Here is a 16,430-nt window from a genome sequence, read left to right as displayed (position 1 = left end):
CAGGAACTGAATTTGAGATTTAGAATTGCACAGTCTAGGCTAAATAAGGACTTGTGGGTATTACTTGACTTCTTTAAGGGGAAAAAACAAATGGTGTTTTGCAGGGGGAAGGACAGGCAGAATTAGCTACTTACCTTTCACTGCCCTGGGAAATTTGGGTTCCTTTTTCCCAAATTTGTAAAACACAGTTAACACACAGTTGTGTTTCTCTCCCTAGACAAGAGTCTAATATTTAGAATAAGATTACTGTTAATTTTACTATAAATGCTTTTTAAAAAAAATCGTAGTTGTTACATGATTGAAATGGCATGCATTGATTTACCATAAATGTATAGATAACAGATATTCAGCATTGAAGTTAGGACCCCAGTCCTGAACTGCTATAGTCAAATAAGTTCGTGTGGTCTCAATTTTTCTTAGCATTTACAACATTAGAAGTATTTAATTATAAGTTTACAAGTGAGATTGCCTCATTATATTAATATGTTTTGAATATATGTGTATATGGACAAACATATGTTCTATATAGCTACACTTAGGACAATAATTGAGTAAAACTTATTATAATACAGTACTTTGAATGACGATAACTTCACACGTTTACTAAAAAACATGATTAGCATTTCCAATAAAATACTTCTGCATCCATGTAGAAGTATTGATTGTAGATATTTCTTCTGATGCATCCTAATCAGTTGATCATGCAAACCCTTCCTCACTCTCAGGTGAGGTCCTTCTCTGTAAATAAGGTTCCCAGAAAATCTGACGGGACACGGCATAGATTTGATTCCTACTGAAGTTCTTAGAAATTAATCATTACTGCACAGGATGCTGATAATATTTCTGAGTGGTTTGTGATAGTAGCGTACCTCATAGGAACTATGCAATGGCCAGGGACTGCCAAATGATACGCAAGAAGTTTAAAAGATCAAGATGTAAGGTGTAGAAAGGTTTTAATCTAAACCCGGCTTTCTGATTTATTTTGATTCTTAGCTATGATTATAAAACAACAATAAATAGGGTTAGTTAATGAGAATTAACATTATAACAAATTAACATATTCTGTAGTTCCAGTAAGCCAAACAAAGTATTTATGTAATGTCAATGAACTCTTCTAGTTAACTAATATAGTTGTTATCTTTTTTCTTTAATTTGAATTTCCAAAATAGAATTCCAAAATTTTAGATAAATGTAAATGAGCATAGCTGCATTCAAAGGCACTGGGGGCATCTTTTTTGGTTGTTTAAAACCTCTGATTATAAAAGACCCCTTGACAACTTTTTAAAAGTAGTGTCATTTATACAGAAATATTAATATGTGCAGTTTTCCATGTGATGAGCTGCTTTGAGTGCACACACAGCTCATGTGTGCTGTGAGAATATTTGCTAAAGCCACCTCTGGCATTTCAGCGTCCTCCCCTAGCAGCTGCAGGCAGCAATTTGTTTTGTGGCATTCAAGGGTCAGATAAGAAACTGTGTTTATCTAAAAATAAAGAGGAAGTATTCTGCCACAATAAATGGTAAGAGTTTTAATCAGTGTTATCCCTGTGTGAATACTTCTAAGGTTTTGTTCGTAACAGACATTTTTTTTTCCTCATTTTAGAGTTCTGTGTAGATGAAGTCATACTAACAAGAAGAGAGCCTGATTTTTTTTTTTTTAGGTAGAGATGAAATTTGATCCCAATTAAAAACAAAAAAAAACAAACAAAAAACAACCAACCAAACAAAAAAAACCCAAACAATTGAATATTCCTTTGATTTGTGATGGCTTCAAAAAAATCAGATACCTGTCAGGGATGACATGTAATTCAAATCTCCATCCCTTATGAGTAGCAGAACCTTCAGAGATAATGAAATCTTCCTACCATATGATCACCTATGTTAATTTTGTTCACACACACGTTTGTGCATGGAGAGGTATAGCAGGACTGATCCTGAAACGCTGAAGCTGTTTGGAAGCAACGCCCCAGGCTTTGACTTGAACCCTCTGGTCTGCAGGCCCATATGAAGGAAGCTTCGCAAAGTTCTGTTCACTTAGCGGGAAAGCTTATTCTGCTTCCTGCGTTAAATACATGGAGTTTTTTTCATTATGAGCACCCTGGCGGGTAAGCGGGGAAACGTTGTACCTGAACTGCTGGATTTTCCTGCAGATTTTCTTGGAGAGTGTCTGTACTAATATAAATCACGTACATTCGGCTTGGCTAAGATTCAACAAATGGGAAACAGAAATTATTATATTTTTTTTCAGGAAAGTTGAAGTCCATAATACTTGTTTATATTCTATCTCCGTTTTTTCAGTTAAACTTAAGTGAATCTGAAGTAGCTAGATTTCGTCTAAATCCACACAGCTGAGGAAACCTGTGCTTGCTCTTTCTCTGAATTTTCACTGAGGGGCTTTTATCTCCCCCTAATCCCACCATTTCTGTCAGGACATAATCTCTTTCTCAAATTTACATTTTAATTACAAGGCCAGCTGAACTAGCTAAAATCAATAATGTCAGCATTCAGCAGCCTAACTTCAGCTGAAACCCCAGCCTCTCTCTTTCCGTCTATCGATTTATCTTGTGAACACGGTCTACTTTATTGCTTCAGGCAAATAGGTGCCATTTGGTCAATTTAAACAAAAAAGGGGATTTGAACATTTTTATGATTCTTTCCAAAAGCTGCTATTGGAACAGTTTGAACACAGGTACTATACTTGGGTTAATAAAATACACAGAACAGCAGAATTCTTAAGAGGAATTTTACTTTTAAAACTGCACTTAATCCCATCTATATCTTAAAACAAAAAAACCCCACCCTGACATTGGATACCATTCAGCTAGGGCTGTCTGCATGGGGACTCTTGTCTTTATCTTGTTGGCAAAAACTAATTGCGTAAACAAATATTTTCTAAAAAATCCACAGTAGAGCTGGTGTTACTGATGTTGTAGCATATTTACCTTTAGCCATTTTTCTGTTAATGGTTTAAAATAAGAAATCAATGGGAAAATATTTTGTTCTTGTAACTCTTAAGAATTCCTATATTGATCTTTTGGATGTGATTTTTATCTACCTAAATGTCACATTGTCCGTTTATCTCTCTTGCCTTTTCTGTGTGGTGCTGACTGCTTGTCTCTGCTATTCCCATCCTCTCCCCCCCAGACAAAATCAGTGTAGGGAATGAGCAATTATGCCTTCCATAAACATCATAGGAAAAATTGGAATAAAGCTAGGGTTTCCTGAGAACTTTTAATACATATGCACATATTCTCTTGGAAGAGGAAAAAAGGTGTGAGAGAGAGATACCTGCTACCTTCTGACTTCCAGACAGTTTGTAAATAGTACACATACAAGTGCTCTCAAAACTGTTGCTTTAAACAATGCTTTTCAGAAAGGTATTCTTGTCTTTAAAAAAAAAAAAAAAAAAAGATAAAAAAGGCAATTTTAAATGCTAAATGCAGCCTAAGCAATTCTACATTACAGATACAGTCTCTCGCGTATTTTTCTCAGCTAACCTTGTTCACGCCAAAGGGCCTTTTTGTTTGTAACTGTTTCTGTCATAAAAGGAAGTTTACTTTTCCAAATCCTGATGATTCTAAAGTGTTGTTATAACAGAATCTTTTGGGTTAATTCTGTTTCACTTTGATACAAAGCACCTGAGAAGGGCTTTTTCCCTTTCTAGCCTATGACAGGAGCTGAGATGGAGCCCTGTCCTGCCCCCTTTCCCGATACATAAATTCAGAGATGTCTCCCTTCAGTGAAATATTAAGTGCTGTTGAAAAAAACACTTTCATGGAGGCACCATTATCCCTCTTGAATGGCAAGCCCCCAGTCTAATAAATGTCATGAGATCATTTCGTTTGCTATTTAGCCTAGATATTCCTCTGCTTAGTTCCATCCTATTATGCTTAATTATAATTTCCTCTATTGCTGGTCCTTCTGCTAATTTTGAGACCGTTTTCCAACACACAGATTAGTCCTTTAGATTTTTTTTTTTTTTTAAAAACTATGTTCTTTAAAGTCTTGTTGACTTTGGGGAGGGAAGTTAGATAAGAAGGTGAATGTGGCGTGTTCATTGCTTTCATTAGGGAACGCGATGGGGGTATGACTGAGTAGGGGAGCGGTGGTGTCAGGCGTGCTCAGCAGCAGCAGCGTCACCAGCCAACAGCAAGATGGCCTGTGTCTGTCTATGGCTGGTAGGCAGGTTCTCACCTCCCATCTGAGGACATAAAAATTAAAAAGGGGTGATCCGTCTTTGCATCACAATCCATGCTAACTTCAATTCCCAGGAAGCATTGGATGGCTTGAGCAGCACTGTCTTTCAAGATGCACTGCCTTAGGAATGCGGGCTTTGGTTTTGGGGTGTTTTCCAGAGAGCAGAACAGGGAGTCAGGGAAGAGCTGAGTTTGTCGCTGGCTTCGGACTGTGGTGAATGTCTTTGTCCACTCTGCGGTGCTCGCTGCCTGCGAACATTCGGACAGGTGAGTACTTCCCCAAGTCTTTCCGGGACAGCTGCAGGACTGGCACTACTGAAATATCCGCTCCGAGATGTGTGTTCACTCCTGTGGGGTATCTACACGTTACTCAAGTAGCTTTTTCTTAGGAAAGGTGGACCACATCAACCTGCCAGAGCTGGGTCTGGTCTCTCTGTGGACATGGGAAAGTACTATCACACACAAGTTGCCTCACGGATGTACTTTCCTCCCCTCAACTGTCTTGTTAAAGTGGTCCACATTTCTCTTTGTCATACACTGGATAAGCAGAAGGAGAGCAAGGAGAGGACAGAGGAGTCTCTATGAATGCTTATTAACTGCTGATGGCTAGTGCTCTCTCATCTTTCCTTCTCCAGATTCTATTTCCTTCCGTTCCTTGTTTGGAAAGGGGAAGGTGAGCCATCTGCCACAGTTGTCATTACTGGCCCCTGCCCTGAATCGCCTTGCCCTTAAAACACTTTCCTTCATTGTTACCCGTATAAGCCATATTAGAGAGAGACATGGGGCCTCAGATGGTCTGAGAAGAGTCCTCATCCTTGAGAGTATTGTGGAGCTCTCTCTACCTTCTGGAGTCAGCTGTATTCAGAAGACCTAGGAATGACTGAAGTGGCCGTTTGCTGTATGCAGTAAAATTTAAAGGCTACACAAGCCAGATCCAACTGGAAGTCTGCTTTTGTTTCCCTTCTCCTGAGGGGCTCTAGCTTTGTGGATTTTGAATTGGGATTGTCGGCTCCCTCCGGGAAGAGGATGTCCAGGAACGAGGTTAAGCAGGGGGTTGACAGGGCATTCTTCTGAGCACCCTGAGCTTGGAGCCTTGGAAGACGAGGAGGAGATGTCATTCCCTGTGCAAGGACTCAGCTCCTGATCTAGGTACTTGGAAAGTTTAGACCCCTATGTACCTAGGGGATGGATCTAGAAGGTTTCCAGCTCAGCAACTTGACCTGCGGCAATGGAGTCAGGCAGTGCCTTCTGCATGGTTGCACCCCATAGGTTACAGGGAACGTGTGGTACAACTGAATCAGGGTCAGGATGAATTACTGCAAGACCTTATAGGGTGGAAAGAAGGGGTCAGGGCAAGTTGCTCTGATTTTGTTTGTGAAAAACATGTTTTTCTCTGAAATGAAAATATTTTGCGCACCAAAGTTACCTGCCTCTATGGGTCCTGCAATTTCGCGATCAGAGGGCAGTTCATACCACCTTAGCTTTTCCTTTTTTAATTGACATCTTGTAATACATTTAATGATTAGCAAACCAAGAGTACTTCTCGATACAGCTTCAGGGCTAGCTAGAAGTGGGTAAGAGACTAAAAGTTCCAATTAAATAATGGCTAAAACATGTGAGGTAAACTCATGTTCCTTTTCATAAGAAGGCTGAGATAATTTGCTTAAAATTTTAGTCTTGTGAAACTATGACTTTTTTGTGTTGATTTAGGATTTTTTTGGGGGGGTGGGGCCTTGCATTTCAATCACTTATAAAAAGGCTTTCTGATGGGGAAAACGTAGTCTGTTACATTACTGTGAAGGATCACGTCTTTCCATTTTTAGCTGTCGTTGGCTGCAAAGTTCTTGTTACTACTGCCAGCTAATAGAGTTGCTTCTCTAGCTCAGCGGGTAGACGCATGTGCTGTCTAACTGCTCATCCTATCTAATTGCATCATTTCAGTCCCGGCTGACTGTCTAATCTAGCTGTATAAAGTAATTAAGTTGCCCCACCACCGAGCTGCTGGTGCTGAACATCAGTGCCTGGTACTGCCGTGCAGTGGGCTTGTTCCTCAGGTGTAGCTCAGGCATTTACTGTCTCTTGAGCATACTCTGTGGGGATATTCATTGCTTCTGGCAGCGCTTAGGTATTTTATCTTGGCAAATTGTGTGTTTTAGTGTCTGTGAAAGAAGAATGTTCTCTCGATAATTCCATTTGCGGGTGTATTTAGGAATTGAAACTCAACTATACTCAGTGGTGCTGCCCCTTAACAAACCAGGAAGGAAAAAAAGAGATATTTTGGTTTATATTCTCAGCTCTGAAGGGTCAATATGGTAGCTGAGAATCACCAAAGAACAGGAATGTGCCCCACACATACTTTGTTTTTTCACTGGGTGTGCTTCCCTGCGCGCCGTGCTGGGTGGCGATGGCTCCCGTTCTCATCAGCCGTGTGTTGCAGTGAATCCCCCACCCAGAAGTGGTTTTTCTTTGCCAGGCTGTAAGAGTTTCAGCAGGACTTTTTGCTGAGACACCACGAAGAATTAATCTTAGCACACAGGATGATATGGATGTATGCCTTTCCTTTTGCTTTCTACTGCTCTTAGATGTCTTTTGGGACTCTAGTTGTTCAACAGGAATGCCAATAGTTCCTTTCTTCTATTTTACCTTGATATAACCTTGAGTACAGAAATGACATACCAGCAATCAGATGTGACACTAGAAACTTATATGCAAAAAGCAATATTGCAGTTTAGGGAAACATGTATTCTTAAAATCCTTCTTTCCAGGGTGAAGTAACATCATTCTTTCTTGTCAGACCATGTCATACAAATTTAAAAGTTGGGTTGCTGTAGTTAGTTACTCAGTATGTTTCTGTTCCAAAAAAAGAAAAATTTCACAGGTAGAAATACCGCTTTGTCTTTGGGTGGGATCAATGTCTAACACAAACTGAAAGCGGTGAGACATGTCGTCAGCATCCTGAGCTGTTTGGCCCCACTGTGAAGCGTTGAGGGTGGGAGAATTGAATCGCTCCTAAACATTCTAATTTTTTCTTTTTTTTTTTTTTTCAGGGTTAGAACCTGAGTCACCTCCAAAAGCTCCGGTGGGGAAGACATCAACAGGAGCAGCTCCGCTGAGGTCCCGCGCCCAGCTGAAGGGGAATGAAGACGAACTTGATCCAACCTGTGCAGCTGCCACGCTGAAACTTATTAGAGACAAACTACCAAAGTTACCACTTCCACATGCCAGGTTATCTTTGGTTTAATTCTTGTAGAAACCTCTTGCTCTTACTTGTATTTGTTAGTCATGAAAGCACTCCGGAACTAGGCAAGTTGCTAAGGCTGTCTTGGTTTCATTTTGAAGTTACAATTCTTTTACTGAGATGTACATTCAATGCTTAATATTGGGGATTTTGTTAGTGATTGCACCAGCTCTTAAGGAATCTTTTACTACTCGGTTTAGGTTTTATTTGGTGTAAATGGCCTCTATGAAAAAATAAAACATCTCCTTCTCTCCTAACAAAAAAACCATCCTCATTTATTGGAGTAATTTTTGGTTTGCAACTAAACAGAACATATCCTAATACTAAATCAGAAAGTAGTTTCAACCATCTCTTGGTTCATAGTGACTTACGCTGACAGTGCTGCCTGGAGGTGTGTTTTACGGATTCCAAAGACGTATTTGTTGTCAATCCTGTTCAAAGCTTGGTGAAACTCCAGCCTTGTCTAGCCTTTATCTGTGATGGGATAAGACTGGAGTAATCTACTTAGTGGCCTGTTCCTGAAATGGCACTTCTGCATTGGCCAGGAAAGCCCCCAAAACCTAGCAAACTGGAATGTAATCTCAGCAAGAGGAAAGGGGTTGCTTCATTAGAACTCTGGAGTTTGGAGTATTCAGGAGTACATTTTTATTTTTAGTCTTTAAAAAGTTCATGTTTCAGTAAGGTGACTAAGACCATTTGCAGCTCTATCAGTGAATAGCCGAGGTCTCCATAGTAGTACTCTGGTTTTTGAGGACTAATGAATTCTGTAGGGGTGTTGCATGATGAGTATTATAAGTCTGCTGGATGGAATTTTGTCAACAAAACCAAAGACTTTGCAGTCTGTGTGACTGCCATGCAAACACGGGCATGAGTTTACAGAAGAAAGATCTTTCTAAAAATGGTTTGCCACATCAGTAGCTCTTGTTACAGTACAGTGTGTATGATCCACTACCGCCCCCATTAGATCTCGGGCTTCTGCACCCGTGGTATAATACATTTTATCTGGCTTTAGCTGAATGTGCAGTTAAGCTTCATGGTGCAGTGTGCTGTACTTAGAGAGTGTGGTGTTATGGTCTGTATCCTTTTAAAAAAAGAAAAAAGGGACAACCCTGTAAAGGTAGTTGTAGTCCTAGATCTAAAATAATATGAGCGTTGGTGTGAAAACCTAATGAAAAAAGAGGAAAAAGTTGTTGTGATCATTGCTGTTCTGTATTGACTTTTCATCAATTTTCTCCAGTGACTCTGCAGCTACGGAGCCAGCAGCTTCGGAAGAGCCTGACAGTAAGAGAAGAAAACTAGAAGAAGAAAGAGCTAAAGCTCCCCTCATGCCTTTTGGATTAGATCTTCACTACTGGGGACAGGATCAGCCAAGTGCTGGGAAGATTCTCAAGTAATGCTCTTTTTCTTTTAAGACAAATTAAACAAATATATAGATTTACTTGTACTCGGAGGTCATGCAGTGGGGTGACTGCTATTTCTTTTGATAATTACTTTTCTTCTTTCCCTTGTGCTGTAGGACCCATAAACAAAGTCAGAAATTCAACCTTAAAATGTTATTTGTTTTGAGAAGATGTGATACTAATTAAATATCCTTTGATGCTTCAAAGCACATTTTTCCTGCTCTTTCATGTTTGTGTATTATTTGCAGCATGGCATCACTTACTCCAATTTAAATTGGTACCTCATTATGCAAAGTGCTATGCAAGTGCATGATAGATGGTCCCTCTGCTGGGGACTTTACAGTCTAAATAAATAGCAGACAAGGTAGGAGAAAGGCTGGGGAAGGTGTCGGGGGTATTTTTCCTGACTTTACAGAGTGGTAACTGAGGAAATTGATATGCTTGTTCAGTCACACAAGAAATAAGTGGCAGTTACAGGATTTGAATTTGGATATCTCACTTTCCATTCTTGTCTGGGAAGGTTCTGTGTTTCTTGGGCATGAAGCATTGCTGGCTTGGGGAAAGCTTTAGCAATGCCGGGGAGAGCAGATGGTAGGTACACATCAGAACTTGTTTCTAGCAGTTAGTTTTTAAAACCCCTTTTTAGCACTAGTATTTTTATATGAAAGTTGGGATGCAAAGTCCTCCCTCTCTATATAAATTTCATTTAAGTCCACCAGAACTTTATCAGTGTGTACCATACCTGGCTTGTAAAAGGCAAAAACCATTGACTGGCTGGGTTGCAAATCAGTCATATATTCTCAGCAGCATTAGTTTAACTTAGTCTGTTTTCTTATCAAAACAAACAAAAAAATCTAACCCATGATCACAGTGTGAAGACAGTGTTTGCAGAAAAAAACAGGAGGAAAGTGTTCCCCCTGTACTTGATTGCATAAAATGCTGAATATGTTTTAAATTGTTGAAAGCCAGTGAAATTTGATACATAATAGTGCTTTAACACAGTCACCCCAAGCTTTGGATTCTGTCTGGTGTGGTGTAAGCTCTTCAAAGCCTATAAAATGGTTAAGATTTTCAGCAGGGCTTTAAGAAGCATTTGTCTGTGATAATACCAAAAAGGTAGTAAGGCTTTATTTTACATTGCAAATGAGTTATTCAAGTCATAAGTGAAATCAGAGGCATATTTCACTGCCTGTCTGCCTTGTGCTGTACTGTTTTATTTTTATGCTTTCCAATAAAATAGAGGGCACACTTCTGAACCTTATAGTCTATAACTACGGATCTGCCAATCTAACTAAAGATAATTTAAGTAACTCTGCACACACAATACCATTGACCCCTGGATATAAAATATATTTATTGAAAAATTAAGGTAGTCATTGGCCAACTCCTTTAACTTTTCTATATGGACACATACTGTCTCTATAAGATGCCTAGGAAAAAAAGCAAACCCAAAAAACAGACAACACATATGGAATGTGTATGGAATTTGAATTTTTAAAACCTGAGGTGGAAAAGTTTTTCCTCTTCACCTATTTAACACTACACTTACTTAATTTATTGTAAATGCTGTAATTAAGATTTTGATAGTGAGAATGCAGCTACCAGGAAGATGATTTTCTAAAGAAGTTTTGTTTAGCTGGTAAACGGTGAAGCGTCACCTTCTCTAGAAGGTGGCAGTAACTGTGGGCTTTACAAAAGGTTTGGGCTGAACCATTTTCTCCACTTCTACCTTCACTCACGCAACTCATGAAGCTAGTTTAAGAATTCTTAAAATGAGTTTATAAAGCTATGGTAGTAGGGTTTTTTTGAGGGGTGGTGTATATTACACAGTGTTGCACTGTGTAGAGACTGCTATGCCAACTTAACCAACTATTTTGGATAGCATGGGCCTTCCAAACTCATCTACCCTCCTCCTTGGATTAAATTAGGATAATCTTAGGATCAGAGTAAATTAGCTGGTGCAGCACTTTTTATGACTGTGACTAGGATATTTGAATTAGGTCATTTAGCGCTTGCTGCAGGATCTCTGTATGCATCATACTGGTTTTAGAATTTATATTTACTCAAGCCTTTGATAAGCTTCCCATCATCTTAGGAATTAAGTTGATATAGATTTGTTGAAAGAGTGCAACATTTCTCCAGGAGCTGGAGTTTCTTTTAGATTTCAGTTAACCATTACCTGTCTTTTATTCTTCCTAATGTATAGCTCTGTAATTTCCATTAGAGCCTCTGTTATTTGTCTGGATCAGTAACACTCTTTCTATGAGTGTGAGTGAGGTGTTGATCTTCTAGTTGATTATCCGTCCCCCTTTCCATCCCTCTTACAAAAAGGTTTTACTTGTCACATGCGTCATTTTTCCAAAGATCTCATGTTCTGCCTTTTTAAAGCATTGCTTAAATCACAACAGCAGGAAATCAGAAAACTTTGGGATTTAGCACTGGTTTGTTGTTTTCTCACCTGCTTCTAAGTCATGCTGGGTGAAAATAATTTATATGCCTGTAGTAAACAATATTTATTAATATATGTGCAAGACTCAGGCTATTTTAAGTCTAGTTCCCAAATACTGATCAATGATATATGGAGTAAAACATAATTTTAATTTCTTTGAGATTTGTTTGATGCAGATTTTTTGGCGGGGAAGTAAAAATATTAAATAGAACTTTTTCCTAATTGGAAAGGTTGGCATGCACAACTGTTCAATGCTTCTTCATTCTCGTGTAACTGTAATTTGATAATTTAGAGGGGGAGGGGAGCTCAGACCACCAAAGGACATGAGAATTTTACTAAAAGATTCTGCAAGGCTGCTTTGCACATAGAAATCCCGTGTGGTGTCTTTTTAGGAATGCTTTCTCCTTGTGTCTGTAAGGTTAATAACACAGATCTGGCAGTCAGTCTTGTTTTCAGGATTGTATTAAAACTAAGCAAATAAAAAAATTATTTCATTCTTTCATTTACTGTTTATTGGACAATCTTGCCACATAATTTCTGAAGCTGACATACTGTGCCATTCGTTTGACTAAAGTCACGTTGGTATATTATAAAGATTCTTAGAGCTTTTTTGTTGAGGCTATAGTTTGCAGAATTGTGTGATTGGAGACTTTTTTTAACCAAAAATTGTGGAAACGTATTACTATGTTTAATGTTGAGCTAGCCTCCACTGTAACTCTTTTGCCTTTATCCCCTAATTTACCAGAAGAAAGTTTTTTTTACTTTATGGCAGGTTAGAATTTTTCTGGCACTAGCGAGGTATATTCGATGAAGAAGTTATTGGGTAGCATAAATCTCTTTAACAAGGATTTTACTTGTTGAACATTTTCCTGATGATTTGGCAAATCATAGAATGGCTTTGAAATTGCTTAATCCCTTTTTTGACGTAGTTCTAATCTCTTTACCTAGTTTTAAATGGTCAAGTGTTGTAGTAAAACCAGCAGCTATATATGTTATAGGTTGCTAAGGTCAGATAATTTCCTCCACTTTTTTTTTTTTCCTTGTCATCTGCTGAGAACTTGCTTAGGTAAAATTCATCAAAACTCTTCAGGCCCACTAAAGTAATTCGTTAAGTATTGGCTTATGTGCTTTGCATGATTAGTAAAGCCAGTGTTCACGTATATATGGCTCTGCAGTCTACAGAAGGCAAAGTCTCAGAAGCAGGAATGGTGTCCAAGGATATTAATGAGTGAGAGGAATTAGATGTGGATAGAGAAAATCCTCTCAAACCAGCCTGGGACTGGTTGGGTGGAAGAGCTATGTGGAAGAAAGGGATTGTAAAGTGTCCTTTATGAATTGTAAGTCTTTATCAAGACATCTGTCATCTAGGTATCTCCATTTTGCTTGTAATAAGCAGCAGGCATGCAGGCTGGAATTGTTTTTGCTTAGTTTAGCTGTATTTTTTCCCTTTAACTTAATATTTCTTTAAATTTGGGATGGGATTGTTGTTGTTTAACTTCAGATGTCTTAAAGTTAGATATCTAAGCTTAAGCTGGTCACCCTAATTTCTTTTCATGATTAGGAGAAAGAAACATTTACCGTCAGAGGGACAGTCATTGCATCCTAAGGTTAGCATCTAAAATGAACCAAGTAATTACTCTCTGGGGTTGCCTGTTTCTCGTTATAGACTGTTGGCATCCTAGGGTGGCTAAAATGAAATTATATTAATACCGTGGAGAAAATTTGAAAATACTGCATCACTCAAGGGTCCTCGCTCCCCTTCTCTCTCACTCCCCACGTCCACTGGCATGGTACTAATCTTCTTTACACCAGATTAATGAAGAGTATTTGCCTATATGTGTCTGTAAATATAGGTAAGATCTCTAATTTTAAAATAGATTTTCAATGGATTAGCTTAATTTTCTAGAGGAACACCCCATAAGTTTCTCAGACTTATGGACACTGTATAGGAGAACCTGGAAAAAAGAATCTCTCTAAGCCGCAGCTGATCATTTGCTCTCTTCCTTGGTCCAAGTATATCTACAACATACTCTGATTTCAGCTTCTGATTCTCTGCGGCTACAGGCGTACAGCTGCCAGGAATAAGATCAGACAAGTTAAGATCAAACTGTTTCCTCCCTGGTCTGTGTTTAATCACAGAAGTATTTTGTTATGAAGAATGTTAACTACAGAATTACCAAGTTATTCGCTGAAGCTGGATATCAGATGACTGACTCTGAATGTCAGATCACGAACTACAGCTAAGACTTGGAACAGGTTAGCAGGTTAAACAAGAAATCAATAGACAGGCTTTGGTGAGATTTTAAAAACGTCTTCATAATATAGGAGTCATAAGAAAGAATGGTAGATTCCTAGGTTTTTCTAATTCACTAGTACAGCTTCCCTTCCTTTTACATGTAAGTTTACCACAGGATGATACTGGCATCGTTATGTGCTTTCTTAGAACTTTGTCTGTGAATAATTTTCATTTGTTGTTTTCCCAGATTCGCTTCTGAGCATCGGTTTTGGGCACCCAGTGAAGTAGAGGAAGAGGTGGAAAATAAAGAGATAACTGAAATGTTAAAAACTAGATATATAACATTTGCTGGCAAGTTTGAACCAGTGAAACATAAATGTCGAGCACCAATGCCTGATGGAAGTCTGTGTGAAAGACAAGATCGGATTAAGGTGGGCACCAAGTAACATAACTTCCAGGGTATGTGCTATGTGGAGAAGATCTCGTTAAAACATGTCCATAAAAGTTTATTTCACATTGTAAATATAGCTCAAGGCAGAGAAAGAAAATTGTATCTGGAGAAGTTTGCTGTTGATATGTGCTTCATATGAGAAACATCCTTTCTGTAAAGAAGCTGTAAACATTTAAAGAACTCTCAATTATTTTTGGCATTCATCATAAATATTTATATTATATTTATGTTTGAGTACCTGACAGTGAAGCAGAGACAGCTAGTTGTTTGCCAAAAAGTTTTCCTCATTTAGAGGCATATTTGATATTAACTGTTTTTAGAAATGTGGGTGTTTGAGGGGCAAAGATATTTTATTTTACAAATTAGGCTTTATGAAAGCTAAATCCTACACAGCCTCAAATTATGAGCCCTATTGAGCAGAAATACTTTGTTTAAATACTTTGTTCTGATATCCCTGTTCTTCCCATATTGCCCGAGATTGAAGGATCTGAATGCACTAAAATACTTCCAATGGGATGGTGGCAGGACAGGGATATGGCATGAACAACAAAATACAATGCAGCATTGGTGCCCTGGTTCCAGACTTGACAGGACGTGCTACCTGGCCTCTTCAAACTGGGTATTCGTATCACAAAGAGCTTATTTCTTTGAGATTTGGAATATGTTAAACACATGATGGTTATGGGATCCTGATGCTTTCTAAGGAGGACTGGGGATCAAGTGTAAAGTTTTGTCGCTTGATTCCAATGTCTGGCTTTAAGCTCTGTTGAATAACACGTAAGCATTTTCTTTTCATTCAGAGGTTTTGAGATTTTTATTTTTTTTTTTCCTTTTCTTTCTGAAGTGCCCTTTCCATGGAAAGATAATTCCTCGGGATGAATCTGGGATTCCTGTTAATGCGGAGGACAGAGCCAGAGAAGAAAAGATGCGGTTTGAGAAGCAAGCGGCTCAGCCAGGTTTGTGCCTGCATAGCATCTTTAAAAAAAAAAATAGACAGAGGTGGGAGATAAGCTTTAAATGTAAGTGTAATATCTTTATTTTATATGTGCTTGTATATATATTGTATACAATGTTTACAATATCTACAATATGTATTTACAATCAATACAATAATTGTTTATATTGTACCTACATTGTATCTAGATATTGTATACATTGTATCTACAACATATTGTATCTACTTTGTATATATATTGTGTGTATTGTATCTATATATAGATACAGTGTAGATACAAGTTGGACAACAATCTCAGTGTACAGTTGGACAACAAATGAGACAGGCTATATGTAGGAAGAGAGCTGATTCTTTTGTTGCTAAGGGCACAGGTTGAGATCCACAGAACTGGATCATATTTCTGTTTTGCTCCTAACCCCATTCTCTCCTTGAAATTCCTGTTGATTTTAATTTGCAGATCATTTGCAGTGATTCTTATGTGGTAAATATGGATGCATGTGTACACAGAACAAGGTTAACGTTGTGTTTGTTCTTCATTTCTAATAGTTATCGTAATGTTCCTAACACTTCTCAGACAGATGAATTATAGCCTTTATCTTAAGGAACATGTTTATTAAGGACAATTAAACATATTTCCTGGGAAATGCTCGACAGTAACTGTTCCAATGCTTCTGAAAAGAAGTCATCTAATCTTGCTGGTCCCTAACAGTTATGGTTTATATAACGTAATGATAATATTACTAGGATCACTGTGTTACCACAAATATTGGCAGAGTGGGTTTTTTGTCACAATGCAGGAACTTGTTTTTCCTATATCTATCATATTCTCTATTTCCTATATCTACTCATTTACTACTTGGGTTTTAGAAGGAGAATTCTTGGCCTTGTGCTGTGCATCTGTGCAGCGTTGCTAAAAAATAACTCTGAACTAGGGAAGCCCTCACCTTGCGCGCTACTTTATTGGCATTATAACTAGTCTGGATGTTCTAATAGGCATGATTTTTGTGAGGGGCTTGAGGAAGGGAGCAAGCAGATCCATGCTCTTTAATTGTTTACAGTTTACTGTGCAATATTCTGGATTTTGGTTTTAAACAATGGGGATGGACAACAACACTAATGGCCTTTTCTTTGCATCCTGGCTGCTGCTTTCAGGTGTGGAATGCTCTGGAGGGAAGGCTCATCCTTCCCCAAGATTATTTGGGCATTTTTAGCTGGGATAAAGCTCTGGACTGCTAGGTAAAGAATGCAGGCAATGAGAAGGACAGCAAGCAATGAATACACAGGCAGGAAGACTTCCAAGGGGAATAAGAGACTTTTTTGCAAGAGTACAACTAAGCCTCATCAGTAATGGAGAGAAGGTAGATTTTCATAGAGCGCCGGGGGGACGGCAGCCAGGAACCTGTTGGAAGCTGGTGGACTGCAAAGCAAGATGGGAGAGAGAGATCTATCCAGCGAAGACATAGTGTGTAATTGGAGGGGACAGATTTGTTTTCAGAGCTTTTATTT

General features: G+C 38.6%; 1 protein-coding gene across 2 annotated transcripts in view; it reads left to right on the top strand.

Annotated features, from left to right (window-relative positions):
* UVSSA (UV stimulated scaffold protein A) overlaps positions 1-16,430 on the top strand; it is a 59,675-nt gene that overhangs the window by 32,203 nt on the left and 11,042 nt on the right. For both annotated transcript variants that reach the window (XM_082315425.1, XM_082315426.1), the window contains exons 8-11: positions 7,243-7,420; positions 8,671-8,823; positions 13,766-13,949; positions 14,814-14,925. In XM_082315425.1, coding sequence (XP_082171551.1) covers positions 7,243-7,420; positions 8,671-8,823; positions 13,766-13,949; positions 14,814-14,925 — 627 coding nt within the window. The remainder of the gene's footprint in view (positions 1-7,242; positions 7,421-8,670; positions 8,824-13,765; positions 13,950-14,813; positions 14,926-16,430) is intronic.

This window comes from Platalea leucorodia (assembly GCF_965183815.1).
Source record: "Platalea leucorodia genome assembly, chromosome: 6".
In the NCBI taxonomy this organism is placed as follows: Eukaryota; Metazoa; Chordata; class Aves; order Pelecaniformes; family Threskiornithidae; genus Platalea; species Platalea leucorodia.
The sequence above is the reverse complement of the archived record's forward strand: the minus strand, read 5'-3'. Positions and strand labels throughout refer to the sequence as shown.